The sequence below is a fragment of the Oncorhynchus mykiss genome, chromosome 23 (genome assembly GCF_013265735.2).
Source record: "Oncorhynchus mykiss isolate Arlee chromosome 23, USDA_OmykA_1.1, whole genome shotgun sequence".
Classification (NCBI taxonomy): domain Eukaryota; kingdom Metazoa; phylum Chordata; class Actinopteri; order Salmoniformes; family Salmonidae; genus Oncorhynchus; species Oncorhynchus mykiss.
The window spans coordinates 23,468,989-23,494,678 of record NC_048587.1 but is presented as its reverse complement, the minus strand read 5'-3'; the positions used below and the strand labels follow the sequence as shown (position 1 = coordinate 23,494,678).

Here is a 25,690-nt window from a genome sequence, read left to right as displayed (position 1 = left end):
GCTACATTGGAAGTTAACTGGGCTGATGTATACAGATTCTGATAAAACTGGGCAACATACTGAGAGTTTTCTTTTGGATTTTCATTGGCAATATTATTAATCATTATTTACAAATGGATGTCTTTTCGCATGCCTTTTTTCTAAATTAAAGAAATATTTTGTATTTTTCTCTCCCTCTTCCATCCATTTTCGTCTTGATCTTACAAACACTCCCCGGGCCTTTTCCTCGTAGATACAGTCTAACTGCATTTGCAATGGTGATAGCTCCAGTAGTTCCTGATTAGTTAGTTCAGTTTTTGTAGTATAATCCATTATTCCCTTTATGATGTCATATTCTTTCTCTCTCTAGGCACGAGCAATTTATTTCACCATTGAAATAACCAAAAGCCTTGTATCAAATTGAATTAGCACCCAGTAACTTCCAAACTTATGCATAACACAGGCACAATTCCAATATTTATCAATAATTCCTGCTACTTCCTTCTTAAATACTTCATTTTATAGTAAAGTCTTGTTCATTTTCCAATAATGAATGTTTCACTAAGATCCTAAAGTGGGGTGATTTGGGTTGGGGTCCCAGCTATATTGTGTGTAAGTAAAACAAGCTCTGCAGTACTATTAGTCCTATGAGATTAACTATATGGAAGATTTGCTGTTTCTGTGTACTAATGTATATTTGAGGTGTATGTTTTTATATATATATATATATATATATATACATACACAGTTGTATATATACAGTTGAAGTCAAAGTTTACATACACCTTAGCCAAATACATTTAAACATTACATTTCACAATTCCTGACATTTAATCCTAGTAAAAATTCCCTGTTTTAGGTCAGTTAGGATCACCACTTTATTTTAAGAATGTGAAATGTCAGAATAATAGTAAAGAGTGATTTATTTCAGCTTTTATTTCCTTTATCAGATTCCCACTGGGTCAGAAGTTTACATACGCTGAATTAGTATTTGGTAGCATTGCCTTTAAATTGTTTAATGTTTCGAGTAGCCTTCCACAAGCTTCTCATAATAAATTGGGTGAATTTTGGCCCATTCCTCCTGACAGTCAGGTTTGTTGGCCTCTTTGCTCGCACACGCTTTTTCAGTTCTGTTCACACATTTTTTTTAGGGTTGCGCTCAGGGCTTTGTTATGGCCACTCCAATACCTTGACTTTGTTGTCCTTAAGCCATTTTGCCACAACTTTGGAAGTACGCTTGGGGTCATTGTCCATTTGGAAGACCCATTTGCGACCAATCTATAACTTCCTGACTGAGGTCTTGTGATGTTGATTCAATATATCCACGTAATTTTCCTTCCTCAAACCATATATTTTGTGAAGTAAACCAGTCCCTCCTACAGCAAAGCAACCCCACAACATTAGGCTGCCACCCCCGTGCTTCACAGTTGGGATGGTGTTCTTCAGCTTGCCAGCCTCCCCCTTTTAACTCCAAACATAACGATGGTCATTATAGCCAAACAGTTCTATTTTAGGTTTCATCAGACAAGAGGATATTTCTTCAAAATGTACGATCTTTGTTCCTATGTGCCCTATGTGTTTTTCTAAGGTCTTGGCTGATTTCTTTTGATTTTCCCATGATGTCAAGTAAAGAGGCACTGAGTTTGAAGGTAGGCCTTGAAATACATCCACAGGTACACATCCAATTGACTCAAATGATGTCAATTAGCCTATCAGAAGCTTCTAAAGCCATAACATAATTTTCTAGAATTTTCCAAGCTGTTTAAAGGCAGTCAACTTAGTGTATGTAAACTTCTGACCAACTGGAATTGTGATACAGTGGTGTATAAATGAAATAACCTGTCTGTAGACAATTGTTGGAACAATTACTTGTGTCTTGCACAAAGCAGATGTCCTAATCGACTTGCCAAAACTATAGCTTGTTTACAAGACATTTGTGGAGTGGTTGAATAATGAGTTTTATTGACTCCAACCTAAGTGTATGTAAACTTCCGACTTCAACTATATATATATATATATATATATATATATATATATTTTAACCCTTCCCTTGTGAATTAAAAAAAATGTAAGGTGTGAGGTGGGAAGGAAATTGTGTTGGGATGTTGACTAGACTGGTGGTGTTGGGTGTGCAGGTGGCTCGACCTGACCTGGCTAGTCAGTCTGGCTGAAATGTGATATAGAGCATATCTTAATAAAGACAATCAAAAGTATTTGTATTTTTTCAAGACTTCATTTGTTAGGCTATTGGTTAAAAGGTGCAACACAATATTTATTATAGAATTATAATTGAAGCTTGATGACTGTGTGCATACTTTTTGTTCTAAAATAGAGATGGCATACGGGATGGTGTAAAATGCAGGAAATTAGATTTAGATTCAGAAAATTATCGGGGAGGACCCCCAGATTGCCGCCAGGTTATGATCCCTCCACTTCTAAAACCAAAGGGGCGCGCGCCCTGGCATGTTAGAATCATCTTTGGCAGTGATTACAGCTGTGAGTCCTGGATTGTACAATATTTGACAGTTTTCTCTTTTACAATTATTCAAGCTCTATCAAGTTTATTTTAGATTTTTAGTCATGCCATTTATTTTCAAGCCGATTAAAGTCTAAACTTTAACTAGGCTACTCAGAAACATTCAATGCTGTGTTGGGAAGTAAGTCTAGTGTATAATTGACCTTACATTTCAGGTTATTGTCATACTGAAAGATGGATTTCTCTCATTTTCTGTTGAAAAGCGGACTGAACAAGGTTTTCCTGTAGGTCTTTGCCTCTGCTTAGCATTATTCCTTTTCTTTTTACCCTGAAAAACCCCCTTGTCCTTGCCGATGACAACTATCCTTGAAAATATGAAGAGTGGTGCTCAGTTATTATTATTATAATTTTTTTTTTTGTTGCCCCAAACATAATGCTTTGCATTCAGGCCACAAAGTTCATTTCATTGCCACATTTTTTGCAGTATTACTTTAGTGCTTTATTGCATAGAGGATGCATGTTTTTAAATGTTTTTTTTCTCTGCAGGCTTCCTTCTATTAACTCTGCCATTTAGGTTAGTATTGTGGAGTAACTGGAATGTTGGTGATCCATCCTCAGTTACCTCAGTTTAAGTCTATAACTGTTTTAAAATCACCATTGGCCTCATGGTGAAATCTTTGAGCGATTTCCTTCCTCTCCGTCAACTGAGTTAGGAAGGACTCTTGTATCTTTGTAGTGAATTGGTGTATTGATACAACATCCAACGTGTGACTAATAACTTCATCAAAGGGATGTTCAATGTTTAAAAAAGTTTTATCTATCTTTGCGACACATTGGAAAACCTCCCTAGTCGTTGTCAATGAATGTATGTTTGAAATTCACTGCTCTACTGAGGGACCTTACATATAATTGTATATGTGGGGTACAGAGATGGGGTAGTCATTCAAAAATCATGTTAAACACCATTATTGTACACAGAGTTAGTCCATGCAACTTATTATCTGACTTATTAACCACATTTTTACTCCTGAAGTTATTTAGTCTTGCCATAAGAAAGGTGTTGAATACCTTTTGACTCAATGTATTTCATTTTTTATTTTTTTTTAAATAAAAAACATAATTCCACTTTACATTTTGGGTTGTATTGTGTTTACATCAGTGACACACAATCGACATGTAATCAATTCAGGCTGTAACACAACAAAATGTGGAAAAAGTTAAGAGTTGTGACTAGTTTCTGAAGGCACTGTCAATGGAACACTATTTTTTAACTTAATTAGCTCCACATTTCAATGACATAACCTCAAACCAGCTATAATTTGTAGAAATTCATTTACAAATATTGAAATCATTTCATGAGAAAACTAAAAGGTGTGCAACATTGCCCTATTTACATTGTGTAATATATTGATTGCCCCTACCAGATATGCTATCCAAAGTCAAAGCAATTTTGCCATGGTCGCACCCTGGCAGTCTGTAGCTAATTGGCGAAATAAGTTGGCTAGCTTGCTAGCTAGCCTATGCTACTTCCAGACACAATATCTGTTTACGACTGTGTCAAGTTATCGAAGGTTATCGAGAAGGATGAGTGACTAACTGTGTACTGTTTTGGCAGAGTGAGTGTACAAAAGCTTTCCACGTGCAAGCACACACACAAGACACCCATATAAAAGCACGTTTTAAAATCTTCTTTTCAGTTGCATTTCCTAAATAGGACGATTGAAAGCAAGGCTGCGGTAAATCAGTAAAAGGAACTAGCTACGTGCTGATTTAGTTGACAATTTAGAAAAATTAATGAGCTCCAATTTTGAAATGAGGATGACCTATCCCTTTAATTACGACTCAGTCTAATGAGAGGATTAAGACAATCAGGATCACTTACTTCCCAACGTGTTTCATATTAAATCAGTAAAATACACCAATATCCCATTATAATTAGAAATGTAAAGTATTATGAAATGAACACAAAGCCAACAAAACAGAGAAATAAAAACAATTACATTTGAACCTTTTAATCTGTATTACTTATGTGGCTACAAAACTATTAGAGTAAAGTCAATTGTACTGTAGATAGAGACCGCCTTTTTTAAGCAACTTAAAGGAGTGGAGGCTGTTTTTGTGAAAATTTACCCCAGGATTTCATAAGAGAGATGTGATTCCAAAAAAAATTCTGAAACCTTAATCTAACATGGCAATGCTCTCACACTCTGGGAGAGGCAATTGAATAATGTAATGGGGGCTGTAAAGTCATGTCAGAATAGACTTGAGAAAAAGTAAAGGAAGTTAGAGGCATTTCTTTCTACTTCTTATAAAATTGCATAGCAGTTGGGAATGTACTGTATGCTGTTCAGATGAGTTCTCTATTAGGGTTTTATATAATATTGGAAATATGAATAGGATGAGTATATTTCATTTGATTTAGTGATCCGTTTTGGGAGTTGATGTTCTCATTTGATTTTCATAACAGAGAGAGGTTTTCACATGAAAAAAAGCAAAAATCCAAACAAAGAATTGAAGTGCATGTAAATGAAGATGCAGAATTCTTGCTATACTTCAAACGAACTCATCTCTATAGCCTCTAATGAGGGTAAATAATTTAGCACAAGAACACGGCTAATTAATCTGACCATTTATCTCAGCATAATACTGTAATTGTGGCCTTTATTTACCCATCAAATGGAGGAATATGCTTCACAATATCAAAACACTACACTAGCAACCCCACTAGACTAAATGGGTGGACACAGAGAGAAATATCAACTGGTGTTCTACCCTTCCACTAAAGATTTGATGTTCCACTGAATTAGCATGTAGATTCAAACACGAGGCCATTGTGATACATTATATAAAAAACGACAGTAAAATGGAAAGCCTGGGTAAATTATATGCACATTTTCATTTACTAGCACATCACATGCACGGAGGCAAGAATGCAAGCACCTACGCTATTAGAAAAGAAGGTGCCATCTAGAACCAAAAAGGGTTCTTCAGATATCCCCATAAGAGAACCCTTTGAAGAATCCTTGTTGGTTTCAGGTAGAACCCATTTGGTTCCACAGAAGTTCTACATGGAACTAAACACAGATTTACCTGGAACCAAAAAGGGTTAACCTATGGGGACAGCCGAAGAACCCTTTTGGAACCATTTTTTCCAAGAGTTTACAGTATGCACACTGTCCACACATTCTACCCTCTCTCTTTGCTCTACAGCTTTCTATGCACCATTCTCATCTCCCCCATACCCCTCTCAATCTCTCTCTTTCCCTCTCCCTCCCCTGGTCCTCTCTCTCTAATCCAGAGAAGAAGCAGGTGTTGGGACCAATCCCGTCCTTTCAGCCACACTCTCTAATTACATATTGCTGGCCTTGCAATTATTTTAACAGGGCACACACAGATATGTGCACATTGCTTACACACACACAAACACACACACACACACACACACACACACACACACACACACACACACACACACACACACACACACACACACACACACACACACACACACACACACACACACACACACACACACACACACACACTTACTCCGTCTTTCTCTCTTTACTCTGCTGCCAGGCATTTGAATCACAGAGAGACGGCTACAGAATACCAAACCAGCCTCTCAGCCAGAAAAAGTGAAGGCACATCACAGAATTACAACTAACATCACAGCACTGAAACAAGAATAGTCAGAGCCCTTCTTTTAGCATAGTAACCATTCTATAATTACAGGACACAGTAAAAAATGTGTTATGCAACCAAAAGAAAGAGCCAAACAGGTGTGCACCAGAGACAAAATAACAAACTTAGATTTTCTTAATTCAAATGGGTGAATGAAATAAAACAATTGAGAGTGTCTTACTTCACTGTCATGTTTCTGGGTAATTAGATATACTCTCCAGAGGAATGGGGAAAGATGGAATGCGAAAGGAGTCAGGGTTGCCATGTCCGCGGTTTTCCTGCATTGGGCTACTTCGAAAACAATGCAGAGGGTGAAAATGTATTGGTCGCGGGTTGCAGGTTTTTGGGCTACTTCTAATTTGCACAGCGGCAGCCATGTCTATGCGTCTGCATGCCTATCGAATCGATGATTGGCTTTCGGTGGTACCAGGGCTTGTATAGCTTTTCTTTAGCTAATGGACACATTTGTATTGGTAGGCCTGGTCTTGATTTTCTTATGTCAAGCCTAACATTTCACAAAGCTATACACGGTGTCGCAACGCAGCCTTCATTTCTCAGAACAAGAATAGACTGACAGGTTTCAGAAGAAAGTTCTTTGTTTCTGGCCATTTTGAGCATGTAATCGAACCCACAAATTCTGATGATCCAGATACTCAACTAGTCTAAAGAAGGACAGTTGTATTGCTTCTTTAATCAGGACAACAGTTTTCAGCTGTGCTAACATAATTGCAAAAGGGTTTTCAATTAGCCTGTTAAAATGATAAACTTGGATTAGCGAACACATCGTGCCATTGCATCACAGGGGTGATGGTTGCTGATAATGGGCCTCTGTACGCCAATGTAGATATTCCATAAAAAAGTATCTGTTTCCAGCTAAAATAGTCATTTAAAACATTAACAATGTCTATACTGTACTTCTGATCAATTTGATGTTATTTTAATGGACAAAAACATTTGCTTTTCTTTCAAAAACTAAGACATTTCTAAGTGACCACCATACACTACTTTTGAACAGTAGTGTATGTTATGAATGGCATATATTGAACAGCCTAGCAGGTACAGAGAAAACAAAGGCAGTACATACCATTGGGGCTCTCTTCATCAATGGTCACTATGGTAGCAGGGGGGCCAGACCGGGACAGTTTACATTCTGTATGGTGGAGAGAGAAGGCAATAAAACAAACACACCAATACCACAAAGAGCCTCAATGTCATAAACTGATAGCAACTGTCATAACTGGTTATGAATGGTTTCATCCTTTCTATTAATGTTGAAGCACGTTGACGGGTTTAAGGACACTGATACAAAAGCGCAGTGATGACCAACTCACAACAATACATGACGACAATACATGACAACCATGTGGGGTGACAACATGAGCACAGTGTTCAATGCAGGGAGTTGCACAGATGGAAATGACTCCGAGCACACAGAGACAAAATAAGATAGATAGAGAGAATGAGGAAAAGTAAAAGGTTGCCCTCTTACCCTCGTACCGCCAGTCTGTAGAGATCAGGGTTAGTGGTGCCAAAAGGAAAGCAGAAAAGAACCATGGGAGAAAAAGAATAGCATGAAATTGTTGGTTTGGAGAAGAGGTTTTATGTTAGAGGAGAGAAAAAACATTAGAGTAGAGGAAAGGAGGAGGGGAGTGAAGGAATAGAGAGTAAGTTAATCATAATAACTAACAGCTCTACAAAATCTTTTTCAAATACCTCTTTGGATGGATGTTATTTGGCATGGGAGTAGGAAACACTTCTAAAGATACATTCATCACAACATAGTTAGCCTATTTTCTACATACAATTGTATCTTGAAAATCATCCAAAGAGAACACCATATTTCATTTAGTGTTGACCTCTTTTCCAGGGTGTTGGTGTTTGTTTTCCAATATTCTCTGTCTGGGACTTTCCCCTCTCGGGTAAAATCCCGGAGTTAGAAGAGAATGTCAGAGATGCTTCCTGATAACTGACCCACCCTTGGAATTCTGTATTCATATGAGTTCTGTATTCATACGACTAAACATGGCTTAGTTATGCTGAACTCCCTAAATACCACAACCCGTAATGGTCTTCGGGTTGGTAATGTGGTGTGAAACCTATTGTTGAAGTTGGTATATACATATACACACACCACAGCAAAGTTGCTTATAGATTTATCCACTTATCTGGCCGGCCAGGGCAAATCCTAAAAAGCTAAATTGTGAAGAAGTCAGGAGGTGTGTAGCGAGTTAACTTGATTCAATAAGAAAAGGGGTACGAGAGCCCAAAAGACAAGGGATAAATTGTCCAACCAGCAAGCACCAAAGCAAAGCTATTTGGAAGAGAACACAACAGACAGGAGGCAGCAGACACATACACCAGAGGGAAGGACTCTCCCGCTTGCTCGCACACGCACACACCAACACAAACACACAAATGCATAATGAGAGTTAGACCGATTTGTATAGAGAGTGATTACCAGTGAAAATCAATACAAACTGAGCATGGGGAGTGGAGGGACCCAGCCAACCATTGTGCATCCAGCAAGCGCCAGAGCAAAGCTGTTCGGAAGAGAACACAACTTATCGTATTGAGAAAATGGACACAGAGGAGGAAAATGGAATTGGAGAGAAAGGGATGAGTGTGTGTGTGAGAGAGAGAGAGAGAGAGAGAGAGAGAGAGAGAGAGAAAGACAGATAGGAGAGGGAAGGACTCTCTCACTCTCCCTCTCTCTCGCACAAACACAAATACATAATGCGAGTTGGACCGATTGTATAGAGAATGATAACTAGTGAAAATCAATACAAACTGAGCAGTGGCAGTGGAAGCTGGATAAAACCCCATAGCGTATAGAACTAAAACTAAACTGCACCCTCACTTTCAGTACACCTAGGCCTGTTATGAAAATTGAGCTAAAACGTGCTGAGATACTGTATCTTCTGCATCAAACCCATGACTGGACACATCGTCAATACTGTCTCTCTGTAACCAGAGGCAGGGTATCGACCAGGACTACACAGGCCATGTCCAATTCAATGTGACCTAGAATGTAAGGTCATTGTTCATACATATAACTATGATGAACATCACAGTGATCCCTTCCTCCATAACTAGACACATCCTGCCCTCGCTCAGCGTGGAACAATCTTAAAAGTGGAGCCACCTAGTGGTACACTTAAAATTAAGTGTTTTTCTAACACCAACACTAGTGGCAACTGAGCTGCCACCAAGTTGAAGGAGACAAAACCTTAACTTTGCTGGAGTATTGAAACAAATCATCCTGAGATGTTTTAAAACATTACATGGTGTGTTGTAACACCACTTAATCAAGTATTGTGAAACACCTTGCCAGGGACTTGGAGAACTAACAAAAAAGGTTTAAAGTCATGTTTAGTGCAGAATTAGAAACCTTCTCATTTGGTCTTGTTTCCTCTCCTTAAAGTTTCTAAACACCATTATGATGTTTTCAAACCTGTCCAGAGCAGAATGCAAACCCTTTTATTGAAGTGTCGTAACGTTTAACATTGTTCTATGCATTTGATAATTTGCCATTATATACCATTTTGACAGGCATTGTCAAGCAGTGTTCAAACCACCAGCAGTGTTGGGTAACTGAGGCATTCTGAAGGCTTCATTGCTTTCACCAAATTGTACCAGAAAACAGTTCATTACTCAGAGCTTCATTATCTGTTCACAATGCAGATTAGTGACATCTGCTGGTTAGCAATAAATAGCAGCGTGTGATTATCAGATACACATTTCTTTCTCCACTTTCTCCGCCTGCCATATCAATTGTGTTATAGTCTCAGAAATTATTTTAACATTTTCTATCCAATGCTACCAATTGTATGCATATCCTGGCTTCTCGCCATGAGCAACAGGCAGTTTACTTTGGGCACGTCAGTCAGGCGGAAATTCAGGAAAATAGACCCGAGCCTGAATAATATATACAGTGGGGCAAAAAATATTTAGTCATCCACCAATTGTGCATGTTCTCCCACTTAAAAATATGAGAGAGGCCTGTAATTTTCATCACAGGTACACTTCAACTATGACAGACAAAATGAGAAAAAAAAATCCAGAAGATCATATTGTAGGTGCAAAATAAGTATTTGGTCAATAACAAAAGTTTAACTCAATACTTTGTTATATAGAATGACAGAGGTCAAACGTTTTCTGTAAGTCTTCACAAGGCTTTCACACACTGTTGCTGGTATTTTGGCAAATTCCTCCATGCATATCTCCTCTAGAGCAGTGATGTTTTGGGGCTGTTGCTGGGCAACACAGACTTTCAACTCCCTCCCAAAATGTTTTATGGGGTTGAGATCTGGAGACTGGCTAGGCCACTCCAGGACCTTGAAATGCTTCTTACGAAGCCACTCCTTCGTTGCCAGGGCGGTGTGTTTGGGATTATTGTCTTGCTGAAAGACCCAGCCACGTTTCATCTTCAATGCCCTTGCTGATAGAAGGAGGTTTTCACTCAAAATCTCACGATACAAGGCCCCATTCATTCTTTCCTTTACACGGATCAGTCGTTCTGGTCCCTTTGCAGAAAAACAGCCCCAAAGCATGATGTTTCCACCCCCATGCTTCACATTAGGTATGGTGTTCTTTGGATGCAACTCAGCATTCTTTGTCCTCCAAACACGACAAGTTGAGTTTTTACCAAAAAGTTATATTTTGGTTTCATCTGACCATATGACATTCTCCCAATCTTCTTCTGGATCATCCAAATGACCTCTAGCAAACTTCAGACGGGCCTGGACATGTACTGGCTTAAGCAGGGGGACACGTCTGGCACTGCAGGATTTGAGTCCCTGGCGGCGTAGTATGTTACTGATGGTAGGCTTTGTTACTTTGGTCCCAGCTCTCTGCAGGTCATTCACTAGGTCATGCTAATGTTCAAAATAGAACATTTTGGTAAAAACTCAACTCGCTGTGTTTTGGAGGACAAAGAATGCTGAGTTGCATCCAAAGAACACCATACCTACTGTGAAGCATGGGGGTGGAAACATCATGCTTTGGGGATGTTTTTCTGCAAAGGGACCAGGACGACTGATCTGTGTAAATGAAAGATGGAATGGGGCCATGTATTGTGAGATTTTGAGTGAAAACCTCCTTCCATCAGCAAGGAAATTGACGATGAAACGTGCCTGGGTCTTTCAGCATGACAATGATCCCAAACACATCGCCCGGGCAACGAAGGAGAGGCTTCATAAGAAGCATTTCAAGGTCCAGGAGTGGCCTAGCCAGTCTCCAAATCTCAACCCCATAGAAAATCTTTGGAGGGAGTTGAAAGTCAGTGTTGCCCAGCAACAGCCCCAAAACATCACTGCTCTAGAGGAGATCTGCATGGAGGAATGGGCCAAAATACCAGCAACAGTGTGTGAAAACCTTGTGAAGACTTACAGAAAACATTTGACCTCTATCATTGCCAACAAAGGGTATATAACAAAGTATTAAGATAAACTTTTGTTACTGCCCAAATACTTATTTTCCACCATAATTTGCAAATAAATTCATAAAAAATCCTACAATGTGATTTTCTGGATTTTTTTTCTCATTTTGTCTGTCATAGTTGAAGTGTACCTATGATGAGAATTACAGGCCTCTCTCATCTTTTTAAGTGGGAGTACTTGCACAATTGGTGGCTGACTTAATACATTTTTGCCCCACTGTATGTGCAAGCCTGCTTCTAATGAAAATACCTTTAAAACCTGTTAAGGATATGGCAGACATATGCCCCCTTTGGAGAGATTGGGTACCCCTAGTAAACTGAAAAAAAAATCTGTCAAAAATTGCTAATATATGCAAATAGAATAGAAAACACTCTAAAGATTCTAAAACCGTTGGAATTATGTCTGTAAGTATAGCAGAACTCACAGGGCAGGCATTCTTCCAAACTATTTTTTGTGGCCATGAAAGTTTGAGCAACTTTGACGTCATGGCCCCACCCTTCCCAACCAGCTATGATTCTGGGGAGACTTTATATCTCTTCCGCTAGATGTCCTCTTTCAGTAGAGCTTTGAATCGTTCAAATCCCGCGAGAATTGACCCTATGGGAGTGAAATTAGTGCGTGCCACAAGAGAATAGGCTGTGCGTAGGGGCGCGAATTGGTCCCAGCCATTCCTTTGTTCCAGCACTCAAGAGAAGGGCAGACGATGGCCGATTGAATTGAAGTTTGTTTTGCGTGTCTAAAACATCATAAAGCTTGCTTCTGCACTTAGTTTGACCTGTTTAGTCGACATATAATATGTAATTTTGAAGTTTTGATGCGCAACTTTTCCGGACCAGAGGACATTTTGGGTGCATTTCAGCTGATGTTATTAGCAGTAGCTAATACAAAGACGCAAGACTTGAAACCAAATGATGTATTGGGTAAGTATGAACCCTTCCAGAACATTCTGAACGAAGACCATCGAAGGTAAGGGAATATTCATGCTTAAATCTGTGTTTCTGTTGACTCCAACATTACGTAGAAATGTAGCTTGGATATAAATGGCATATTATTGAAAAAATAAATATGTACTGTGTAACATGTCATATTACTGTCATCTGATGAAGATTTTCAAAAGGTTAGTGAGCGATTTATTTTTTAATCCTGCGTTTGTTGATTGCATGTTTTGGCTATTCAAATGAGCTGTGTCTGGTGGTGGTTTTACATATATATATATATATGTGCTATGTTTTCGCCGTAAAACATTTTAGAAATCTGACTTGCTGGCTAGATGAACAAGGTGTTTATCTTTCATTTGAGCTATTGGACTTGTTAATGTGTGGAGGTTAAATATTTTTAAGAATATTTTTGCGTTCCATGCGCCACCGTTTCAGCTGAACGTGGGAGGGTTGATTCCCAATTGGGAACCAATATCGTAGACAGGTTAAATCAATTTATATCCCAATCATGGAAAAAAGTAAGATCTTGCAGAAAAACAACCACATCAAATCTGAAAAAGGTTACTTGTGTCTCCATCCATCTCTGGGCCTGGTTCTTTTGTGAGAAAGATTATAAACGTTTGGTAATTGAAGTGTTGTAGCTCGAGGGGGAGTCAGTCTGTTGATTTGTACAGGATACTATTTTCCCAAATAAAAGCAAATTGCCCCGAGGTTCAAATGTTAATATTTAGATTGTTCTTGGAGTAAGCTGTTGGAGTGTATAGTGCCTTGATTACCAATTACTAATGGAGTATTGCCTCTTTAACATTTCCAGTTTTCCTTCCCTACTTCCACTTATTTTATTGGGAAAAACAGATTTCCATTAAAGCAATGTTCCATTAGATTAACAGAACAAAGCCTCTCTGTGTTTTTTGAGTTGGCTAATGAAACATTAGTCTAGTTGCTGCGCTGCTTGTTGATCAGATGAGTGACTCTCTGCTTAGGTAATCCTTATTGTGGATAAACGTTTGTTGTTGAATTAATTATTTTTAGATGGCTAATGCACTTTGCATTGTATGGAGGCACCTAGGTGAAGTTGCACAGTGCATGAGTGTCTCTCTGATTTTGTGATCCCAATGGTGCATAGAAGTTTGCTGTTGAGATTGTTGTTCTTAAAATTTGTCATTTTTTTCAGACATTTGTACCTTAATCCACTTTTATTCCTGGTGTCAATTAGTATATGATTGTTTCAGGTATAGGCTACATTCTATGGACCTTTCTACACTTCAAAAATAGAAAGTCTAAAAACACCATGATTGTCAAATGAAACCATGAGAAGTATTGCACCTAAGCTAAGATGTGGTGTTTGGAGGTTGTTTGAATGTAAACCCAATGTAAGTGTTGTAATAACCAGAATGTGTTTTAAAACAGAAATGTAAAGTAGTACTCTGAAAGGGTCAAAGTGGTTCTTCAACCTGAATATTAGTGTTTTTAACTTTGGTGAGTTAACTTAGATGTGATTCAACTTTTTGGGATAGGTAGCAGCATTTTCACTTTTGGATGAATAGCGTGCCCAGAGTGAACTGCCTCCGACTCTGTCCCAGATGCTAATATATCCATATTATTATTAGTATTTGATAGAAAACACTCTGAAGTTTCTAAAACTGTTTGAATGATGTCTGTGAGTATAACATAACTCATATGGCAGGTGAAATCCTGAGAAAAATCCAACCAGGAAGTGGGAAATCTGAGGTTTGTAGTTTTACAACTTAGCCCCCATTGAAGATACAGGGTGATATTAGTTATGTTTCACTTCCCAAGGCTTCCACTAGATGTCAACAGTATTTTGTTTTGAGGATTCTACTCTAAAGGAGGGGCTCATAAGGGCTCTTTGAGTGAGTGGTCTGGCAGAGTGCCACAGCCTCGGTCTGGCGCTCTCACGTGAAAGGTAGCTACATTCCACTTCATTTGTACAGACAAAGGAATTGTCCTGTTGGAACATTAATGAAGTTTTATGTTAAAAACATCCTAAAGAATGAATCCATACTTAGGTTGGCATGTTTCTACGGGCTGTAATGGAAGTTTTTTAACTTTTCGTCCGACGTTCGTTGCGACTTGAACAAGCTTTTGGATTTGTTTACCAAACGCCCTAACAAAATAAGATATTTGGAAATAACAGATGGACATTAACGAACAAATCAAAACATTTATGGTGGAACTGGGATTACTGGGAGTGCATTCTGATGAAGATCATCAAAGGTAAGTGAGTATTTAAAATGCTATTTCTGAGTAATGTTGACTACCCAATATGGCGGGTATCTTTTGGCTGCTTTGTTGTCTAAAGGCTGTACTTTAAAAAAAATCTGAAACAGCGGTTGCATTAAGGAGAAGTTTATCTAAAGTTCCATGTATAATCTTTATCAATGTTTATTATGAGAATTTCTGCAAATTGATGTGGCTCTCTGCAATATCACCGCATGTTTTAGAACTACTGAACGTAAAACGCCAATGTAAACTTAGATTTGAACTAAATATGAACTTTATCAAACAAAACATACATGAATTTTGTAACATGAAGTCCTATGAGTGTCATTTGATGAAGATCATCAAAGGTTAGTGAACTAAAAGGTTAGTTTTATCTCTATTTCTGCTTTTTGTGACTCTCTTTGGCCGGGAAAAATGGCTGTGTTTTTCTGTGGCTTGGTGGTGACCTAACATAATCGTTTGTGGTGCTTTCACTGTAAATCCTTTTTGAAATCAGACACTGTGGCTGAATTAACGAGAATTGTATCTTTAAAATGGTGTTAAATACTTGTATGCTTGAGGAATTTTAATTGTGAGATTTTTGTTGAGGTTAAAGCGCAGAACACAAATGGAACACCGCTAGGTTGCAATACAAACACTTAAAAGATACACCCTATCCCCTCAGACCTCAAATTAAGTCGACACTATGGATGACGTATCATGACATCTGACTAGAATGGACTACAGTCAATTAAAATTCCATGTCTACTAATATTAACTATATATTTATTCATATAGGCCTACTGTATGATAGCTAGCAAATTAATTAGCTAAATAACGTTAGCCTGCCTAGCTGGAACGTCTGAAGAAGGAAAATGTTTTATTTCTACAATTTACAAAAGCTAACCAAACAAAAACATCATTACTTTAACCTGACGTGTTTGTGCCGTCATGCGAATTAGTAGCACAATTTCTAACCTATTTACATTAGTTTTTACTTACAATTGTATGTTGACTTCTCCATTGATATTGTTTCTAAGTTTTGCCGGACATTTCATAGCGGATGTACAATTGTCGCATATTGAATTATGGGGAATTTCAGGCCCCGGAGTGAATATAATTGTACACTTGCAAACATGACTAAAAACGAGGGCTGAGGGGCTTACGTTGCAAACTTCCCTTGCTTGGCTAATTATTTGGGCCTCACTCCAGGATTGTGATGGGGATTCCTCCAAGGCCATAGGGTAAGTGGACGAGGGTGTTTCTTTTATAAGTTTGAACCGCTGCCATACAGTCAATAGTCCCTTTGCACAACATAGCAACGCCCACTTCTGCTCAACTTCCTACCCGATACATAGCTTCCTGTCCCAATCCCGTCCTGTCAGCCTGATTGTAGCCATACTAGCCTTGAAGTTGCTCGGCTCTATCTCAGTATATTAATATAATCATATTTCTACAGGGTTTTTTAAATAATTATTTTTGGAAATTCTGTTTATCCGTTCAGGTCGGGATTTTTGTAATTAGATTATTGTGTTCCTTGTCTTTTTTGTGTCTCTTAGCTAGTTATTAATTAGTAAGGTGTCTAGCAATTAGCCACACAAGGTGCTTGCAAGAGCTGCCAAAGATAACAGTGACGGATGTACATTGTCTGGCCAAGACAACAAGCAGCAAACCACCGACCTCGAAGTTGGAAAAAGGATTCAGACTTTATGTCCACAGTTACCTTTTCAACTATGAAGGTAAGTGTAGCCAAGTTGCCTATCAGACCAGACAAGGATGTTTCCTCAAAGCTGTAATGTAGTTTAAGACATGCCTTTTACAGTAGCTAGCTAACCTTATGATTGCTCATTCTTTTTATTCAAAACAGTTTTGAACAGGGGAGAGGTCAGCATAAGGGCTTGCTGCTAGAGATCCATGAGGAAAAATGAGAAACCACACAGTTTGAGTGTAGGGTAAAATGTAAGCTGTTTGTGACACACTACATGCTGGTGACACAGTCAGAGATGAAGCCTAATCTTAGACTAAGAAGTTCCTGTCAATGGAGATCTGCATTAAGAGGCATTGATTAGTCTAGGACTGGGCTTAACTCATGTCTATGAAACCATTCTTACATGCTGACCAGACCGGACACGTCGCGTGCGCGAGCGTCGCAAAAATACATTTAGAAATCCATGTTATTCAATTATTGCACTCACACTGCTCGCGCGCGGCAACGCGCGTCTGCGATGCCCGGGGCTAAAATATAACTCCTTTCTATTTCTGACGCAGATCACACTGAAAGTCCTGCCTCTCTCATCTCCTCATGGGTTTATAGAAGCAGGTACCCACATGCCATCTACTCATTGGTTATACCCACATGGGTGATTGAAAGATATTTTGCTGTTAGAGAGGTAATACTATGAAAGTTTAGATGCCAATCACCAAATAAGTTCAAAGATGAAAAAGCCTGGAAGGAGGAGAGATGACTAGAAACGATTGGGTTGGCCGTTTTATGTGTGGATTAATTGGCAGAGTAAAGGAGCTTGTGCATTTAAGATAAAATAACAACTCAATGTTTATATCCCAGGACAAATTAGCTACCAACAGCAAGCTAGCTAAATAGGACAAATTAGCTAGCAAGTGCAAGCTAAATAGCTAAATTGCCATACATGTTTAATTATTTTCGACCTGTCCCCAAATGAATGTCATTGGTTCAGAGTTTGTTTTGCTATTTTAACCTGTGTGTTGTGATCGCGTTTGGTGTAGGGGGACAAAATACATTTATGCACCATAACAGACAATGGCGCTGTCGCGCAGCCTGTTTGGGTTCCGTGTTAGTGTAGTAATTGTTCAGTTGTCTTCCTTGCTGTTTCTGTAAACTCTTTTATGTTGGATACATTAGATTAAATTTAATCAAGAGCATACGTATATCCTTAATAGAAATGTTTAAACCTGTATTGTTGTAATGAATTTAGTGGCTGTTGCATGTTGCTCCAGTCACATCTGTTTGCTGGTCGTGACACACGTTGAGTGATTATATAGTCTAATCATTTTCTTTTTATATCGCCGCGTAGGTTGTACTGAAGCCCCCTGAGCAAGTAACAATGACACAACATCACTATACTTGTTGCATTACTATCCCAGTCTGCACACTATTCCCAGATGGAAACATCAGTGGTCCCACCTCACCGCTGAGACATATCAGTAGTGGCTTAAGCCAAGGAATATGGTATGTTTTAATAGCTATACCACATATCAACATCATATGGTTATAATCACATCATAATGCTAAGAAATTATTTAATGAAAACTTAAATTGTCTCATGATTAGATTTAGAATAGTGCCCTTGTACAGTCTGGGGTCTGCAACCTGGGCCCGTAGGCAAAATGACCATTACCAAGCCCACCAAAATGTGCATGGCAGAAGGAGGGATTAAGTGAGTAGTCCCTAATAGCCAGTATACTAGGTAGTATCTTTGACTATTTACCATTTTTTAATTTCAGGTGGTTTCAAGTACGTTGTTTAGATTGGCTAACCACAGAGGCTGCTTTGCTTTGCAGAAGTACTCTCTACTGCGCCCTTCTTGGACCGCTCCCTGACCTCTCAGTTCTCCAGATAGAAGAGGGGTACAAGAACTACACCCTCTTTTCCAAGCCTTTGATCTGCGCTATGGGGATGTCTGCTGAAAAGCTTTTAGTCGACTCCCACTTTGGAAAGGTACTGGTGGGGAGCCTCTTGTCTTACCATCAGCCTCCAATCACAGCGCGACACATAGTTTACCGTATGGAGACACCACCATTCGCTTCACTGCCTGTTGATGGCTACAGACTGGTGAGCAACTTTCAAGGCTGCACATTTGTGCTCAGTGAAGAAGACCAGATTCACATTGTCTCTTCATGTGAGCTTCGCAACAGCCCATAAAATAGAGGACTGACCTCATCACGGTTCAGAGGCTTGCCATGTGAGAGGGCTGACATCCGCAGGCAATCTACCTGAAAGGATCCTCAAAGGCACAGCACAAACAGCTGACATGAAGAGGGGACTGGAGTTGAAAGCAGCTAGTGACTATTGCAAAATGCAGAATGTCAACTTCTCACCCTGTGGCCTCATCATACATCCTGATGTCCCTTGACTTGCATCTTCTCCTGATGGACTGGAGATTACCCAAATGTAAAAGGTTTTGTGGATTGCAAGTACATTCACATGCATAACGGTGAACCTTCCCTGAAGAGGCAGCATGCCTACTATTGACAAGTTCAAGGTCATCTCTATGAGGAAATTCTGGTCGAGAGAATACATAGAGACCCAGTGGTGTTCTCACTAATTAGAGAGAAGGGTGACTGGTACTACTTATATGTGTACATGGAAAAGTTCATAGGCAGGAAAGACTAAATAACAACAGACAGGCTCCTACAGGATCCTTTATCTTTCAATTAATGAAAGAGAAACAAACCAACATCTGTCTAATTTATTAATTAATAATTTAAAATAATTAAGTACATTTTTTCTGTTCTCTTGTCACTGTAAACATTTTGTGTTTGGAGTATGAGCAGTAGTGTTTATCATCAATAAATGGACTACAGGGTGTTAGACAATGTGGATGGTCACAGCAAAAAAAGGAAAGATGCATTTTAGTAGTAGCTCATTGCTCCTTGGCTCATGCCTTCACAGCAGGCACACACTGGTAGTTTTATGAGAAGGCAAGCCACAGCCCAGATGCAGTTGATGCTTCCCATCAGTAACATGAGGATCTCATGGACATGGTAGTTATTCCACTGGAATAGCAAAGGTACTGCTCCCTTCTTCAGATATCGAACCCCACTAGAAGGTTAAAAGAAATCTTAATTTTCAATAAAGATGCCGCACCAACTAATAACGTTAATGATAGCACTTACGTTAGCTAGGTACTGGTAGCTAACATTTGCTAGCTAAAGGGACAAAAAAAAGACACAGAACACAATCGAATTACAAAAATCACTAACTGAACAGATAAACAGAATTTTCAACAAGAAGGATAAAAAAACAAAATAAATCTGATTATATTTATATACTGAGGTAATGATATCAGGCTGATAGGACGGGATCGGGACAGGAAGTTATGTATCGGCTAGGAAGTTGAGCACAAGTGGGCATTGCTACGTTGTGAGAAAGGTCTATGCTTAGGCTGCGGTTCAAACTCATAAAAGACACACCCTCGTCTACTTACTCTCGCCTTATGCCCTTGGTGGAATCCCCGTCACCATCTTGGAAGGCGGTCCAAATGATTAGCTAAGCAAGGGACGTTTGCAACGTAAGCCCCTCAGCCCTCTTTTTTAGTCAAGTTTGCGAGTGTACAATTATGTTCACTTCGGGGCCTGAAACTCCCTATAATTCCATTCGCGACGATTGTGAATCCGCTAAGAAATGTCAGCCAAAAATGAAAACCTCAACGTCAGTATATGGAGTCAACAAACAAGTGTAAGTTAAAACTAATATGAATAACTTAGAAATTAATGAACATGACGGCAGAAACACGTCTCATATAAGTAATAATGTTTTTGTTTGGTTAGCTTTTGGAAATTGTGGAAATAAAACATTTTCCTTCTTCAGAAGTTCCAGCTAGGCAGGCTGTTATTTATCTAACTAGCTGTCGTACAGTAGACATGTATTAATAATGATATATTTAATGTGAGTAGACATGCAATCATAATTGACTGTAGCGCATATAAAGCACCCACAAGCTACCGGTGGCTGAAAACACAATCATCGCGGGATGAACGAGTGACAAATTTCCGGGCAAGGGTGGTACATTTAATACTTATTTTCCACCATAATTTGCAAATAAATTCATAAAAAATCCTCTACAATGTGATTTTCTGGATTTTTTTTCTAATTTTGTCTGTCATAGTTGAAGTGTACCTATGATGAAAATTACAGGCCTCTCTCATCTTTTTAAGTGGGAGAACTTGCACAATTGGTGGCTGACTAAATACTTTTTTGCCCCACTGTATATGGCAAATATACCACGGCTATGGGGTGTATACAGGCACTCGGCTTTGCGTTGTGCAAAAGAACAGCCCTTAGCTGTAGTATATTGGCCATATACCACACCGTCTCAAACCTTATTGCTTAAATAAAATATGACTGTTTATTGGTCAGAACAGTCAGAACAATCAGATCATATTGTAATATCATGTCGTGGACCAAAAAATCCATCCTACCTGAACATGCTGAAATTCCAGGCGTTTTGTTATTCGTGTTTTTGGGCTCTTACGCTACAGTGCCTTGCAAAGTATTCATCCCTCTTGATGTTTTTCCTATTTTGTTGCATTACAACCTGCCATTTAAATATATTTTTATTTGGATTTCATGTAACGGACATACACAAAATAGTCCAAACTAGTGAAGTGAAATTTTAAAAATAACTTGTGCAAAACTGGTGCATGCATATGTATTCACTCCCTTTGCTATGAAGCCGCTAAATGAGACCTGGTGCAACCAATTACATTCAGAAGTCAAATAATTTGTTAAATAAAGTTCACCTGTGTGCAATCTAAGTGTCTCACATGAGCTGTCACGTGATCTCAGTATATATACAACTGTTCTGAAAGGCCCCACAGTCTGCAACACCACTAAGCAAATGTCACCACCAAGCAAGCAGCAGTACCATGAAGCTCTCCAAACAGGTCAGGGACAAAGTTGTGGAGAAGTACAGATCAGGGTTGGGTTATGAAAAAATATCCGAAACCTTTAACATTTCACAGAGCACCATTAAATCCATTATTAAAACATGTAAAAATATGGCACCACAACAAACCTGCCAAGAGAGGGCCGCACACCAAAACTCACAGACCAAGCAAGGAGGGCATTAATAATAGAGGCAACAAAGAGACCAAAGATTACCCTGAAGGATCTGCAAAGCTCCACAGCGGAGAATGGAGTTAGTCCATAGGACACTCCCAGAGCTGTGCTTTATGGAAGAGTGGTCAGAAAAAATCCATTGCTTGAAGAAGAAACCAAGCTAACACGTTTGGGGTTTGCCAAAACGCATGTGGGAGACTCCCCAAACATATGGAAGAAGGTACTCGGACAGATGAGACTAAAATGTTTCTTTTTAGCAATCAAGGAAACGCTATGTCTGCCGCAAACCCAACACTTCACATCACCCCGAGAACACCATCCCTACAGTGAAGCACGGTTTTGGCAGCGTCATGCTTTGGGGATTTTTTTCATCGGCAGAGACTGGAAAACTGGTCAGAATTGAAGGAATGATAGATGGTGCTAAGTACAGGGAAATCCTTGAGGGAAACCTGTTGGTCTTCCAGAGATTTCAAATCAAATTGTATTTGTCACATACACATACACATGGTTAGGAGATGTTAACCAGTTGCGACGAGCAAACCCGTATCCGGGAGCGTAATAATAGCCTCAAATGCATTAGCATAACGCAGCGGACATAAACTTTTCCTATTCATGAAAATCGCAAATGAAATGAAATAAATATATTCAAACACAAGCTTAGCCTTTTGTTAACAACACTGTCATCTCAGATTTTCAAAATATGCATTACAGCCAACGCTAGACAAGCATCTGTGTAAGTTTATCATGGCATAATGCTATGCTAGGCTCTGCTATGCTAGGCTCCGTCGATGTGGATAGGGGGCTGTTCCCTCTGCTGTTTCCTGAAGTCCACAATCATCTCCTTTGTTTTGTTGACACTGAGTGTGAGGTTATTTTCCTGACACCACACTCCGAGGGCCCTCACCTCCTCCCTGTAGGCCGTCTCGTCGTTGTTGGTAATCTAGCCTACCACTGTAGTGCCGTCTGCAAACTTGATGATTGAGTTGGAGGTGTGCATGGCCACGGAGTCATGGGTGAACAGGGAGTACAGGAGAGGGCTGAGAATGCACCCATGTGGGGCCCCAGTGTTGAGGATCAGCAGGGTGGAGATGTTGTTACCTACCCCCACCACCTGGAGCAGCCCGTCAGGAAGTCCAGGACCCAGTTGCACAGGGCGGGGTCGAGACCCAGGGTCTCGAGCTTTATCAAGATTTTGGAGGGTACTATGGTGTTACGTACTGAGCTGTAGTCGGTGAACAGCATTCCGCCATAGGTATTCCTGTTGTCCAGATGGGTTAGGGCAGTGTGCAGTGTGATTGCGATTGTGTCGTCTGCGGACCTATTGGGGCGGAAAAGCAAATTGGAGTGGGTATAGGGTGTCAGGTAGGGTGGAGGTGATATGGTCCTTGACTAGTCTCTCAAAGCACTTCATGATGACGGAAGTGAGTGCTACGGGGCGATAGTTATTTAGCTCACTTACCTTAGCTTTCTTGGGAACCTCAACAATGGTGGCCCTCTTGAAGCATGTGGGAGCAGCAGACTGGTATAAGGATTGATTATGTCCATAAACTCACCAGCCAGCTGGTCTGCGCTTGCTCTGAGGTCGCGGCTGGGGATGCCATCTGGGCCCGCAGCCTTGCAAGGGTTAGCAAGTTTAAATGTTTTACTCACATTCGCTGCAGTGAAGGAGAGCCCGCAGGTTTTGGTAGCAGGCAGTGGCACAGTATTGTCCTCAAAGCAAGCAAGGAAGTTGTTTATTTTGTTTGGGAGCAAGACACCGTGGTCCGCGACGGGGCTGGTTTTCCTTTTGTAGTCCGTGATTGACTGTAGACCCTGCCACATACCTCTCGTGTCTGAGCCGTTGAATTGCGACTCAATTTTGTCTCTATACTGACGCTTAGCTTGTTTGATTGCCTTACGGAGGGAATAGCTACACTGTTTTTATTCGGTCATGTTTCCAGTCATCTTGCCCTGATTAAAAGCAGTGGTTTGTGCTTTCAGTTTTGCGCGAATGCTGCCATCAATCCATGGTTTCTGGTTGGGGAATGTTTCTATAGACGCTGTGGGTACAACATCACCGATGCACTTGCTAATAAACTCGCTCACCGAATCAGAGTATTCCTCAATGTTATTGGCCGACGCTATGCGGAACATATCCCAGTCCACGTGATCGAAGCAATCTTGAAGTGTGGAATCCGATTGGTCGGACCAGCATTGAACAACCCTGAGCACGGGTGCTTCCTGTTTTAGAATTTATTTATTTTTTACCTTTATTTAACCAGGCAAGTCAGTTAAGAACAAATTCTTATTTTCAATGACGGCCTGGGAACAGTGGGTTAACTGCCTGTTCAGGGGCAGAACGACAGATTTGTACCTTGTCAGCTCGGGGGTTTGAACTCGCAACCTTCCGGTTACTAGTCCAACGCTCTAACCACTAGGCTACCCTATAGGCTGGGAGCAACAAAATGGAGTCGTGGTTAGATCATCTGAAAGGAGGGAAAGACCTGTGTGTTGTCCTTGTTACTGCAGACAGAGAAGAGATCCAACTTCTTAATCATAGCATCAATTTTGTCCCACTTATTGAATATAGTTGCGGAGAGTACCTGTAATCCTAGATTCAGATCATTCATGAGAGAAAAAACCTCACCCAAATAGGCCAGTCATGTGAGAAAGTCGTCCTCATGCAAGCGGTCAGACAAGTGAAAATTATGGTCAGTAAAGAAAACTTTAAGCTGTCTCTCAATTCAAAACAATGTGTGAATACTTTGCCACTAGATAACCAGCTCACTTCTTTCTGTATGTAGTAAACACATTACATATTCACTGCCCATATCATTGTATAGTGCAGAAAATACATGAGAGATCAGGGGCCTTGCTCAAACAAAGTTAACCATTTTCACTGTAGTGTCCAAAACGTCTTTCAAGCTGTCAGGCATTCCATTTGCAGCAAGAGCCTCTTTTGAACCATCAGTACAGATACCAACACATCTTGACCACCAAAGTCCATTTGGTGTCACAAAGCTGTCCAGTACTTCAAAAATATCCTCTCCTGTTGTACTGGTTTACAGTGGTTTACAGAAGAGGATGTCTTCCTTAATTGACCCCCCATAAATGTAATGGACATACTGTATATCAGGAGCTGTGCCAGACCCGCCATGACTGTTGACTCATCCAGCTGTAACGCATAGAATTCACTGGCTTGTATGCGAAGTAGTAATTTTTTCAAAATATCTCCTTCCATGTCACTGATGCGTCCTGAAACAGTGCTGTTTGATGGAGAAATTGTCTGTATAGTTTTTTTGGCCTTTTCCCCTAGCATTGTCCCAGCCATATCTGCGGCAGCAGGAAGAATTAAGTCCTCCACAATAGTATGGAGCTTGCCTGTCCTAGCCACTCGGTAGCGCACTATATCTGTTGCTTTTACCACTCGAAAGTCGTCTTAATTCTGGCTCAAAAAACTCCCTTGGCTTATTTTTCAAATTGGCATGTTTTGTTTCTAAATGTCTGCGCAAGTGTGAAGGTTTCATCGAGTTGTGAGATAATACTTTTGCACATATTAAACACTGTGGCTGAGGAAAGGCACTACTCCCAATATAAGTGAACCCCAAATCAATGTAGTTCTCATCATATTTGCACCTCTTCGAAGGTCGAACGTCCCTGTCTGTTGTTCTGTGCTTTCCCGGGTAAGGGGGTAGTAGCTCTTCGGCTGCATCAGATTCACAATCATCAGTGTCCATGCTAGCTGGGCTAACAACAAATGTAGAATTACTGATGATAGCATTGGATGTGCTCATGGAAGCAGAACAACCTGTGTCGTCGACAGGTGTAGGTGTAGTACTGCTGGTAGTAGCAGTACTACCAGAAGAGCTGGTATGTGTTTCTATGGACGCGGACCTTACTAAATGGACTGTTTGAAAATGTGAAGATTATAATTTTTTAAAGAAAAAAAAACGTATTAGAATTTTTATGTGAATCACATTTTTATTTGGCATACCCCCAATGGCATTGCGAGTGCCCCTGGGAGTACCCCAGTTTGGGAATACCTGCTCTAATCAAACCGAATTGCACCAAATTGTTCCTGCATCGTATCGGAGCCCATGTATCCTAAATAGAATAGAATAGACACTTAATTGTAAATTGTATGAAAATGTAT

General features: G+C 39.9%; 1 protein-coding gene across 1 annotated transcript in view; it reads right to left on the bottom strand.

Annotated features, from left to right (window-relative positions):
* Positions 1 to 25,690, bottom strand: part of LOC110502464 (protocadherin-15-like) — a 278,820-nt gene that overhangs the window by 238,223 nt on the left and 14,907 nt on the right. Inside the window, exons 3-4 of the mRNA XM_021580491.2 lie at positions 7,629 to 7,643; positions 7,224 to 7,289 (exon numbers count right to left, since the gene is read on the bottom strand). Of these exons, the coding sequence (XP_021436166.2) occupies positions 7,224 to 7,289; positions 7,629 to 7,643 (81 nt within the window). The remainder of the gene's footprint in view (positions 1 to 7,223; positions 7,290 to 7,628; positions 7,644 to 25,690) is intronic.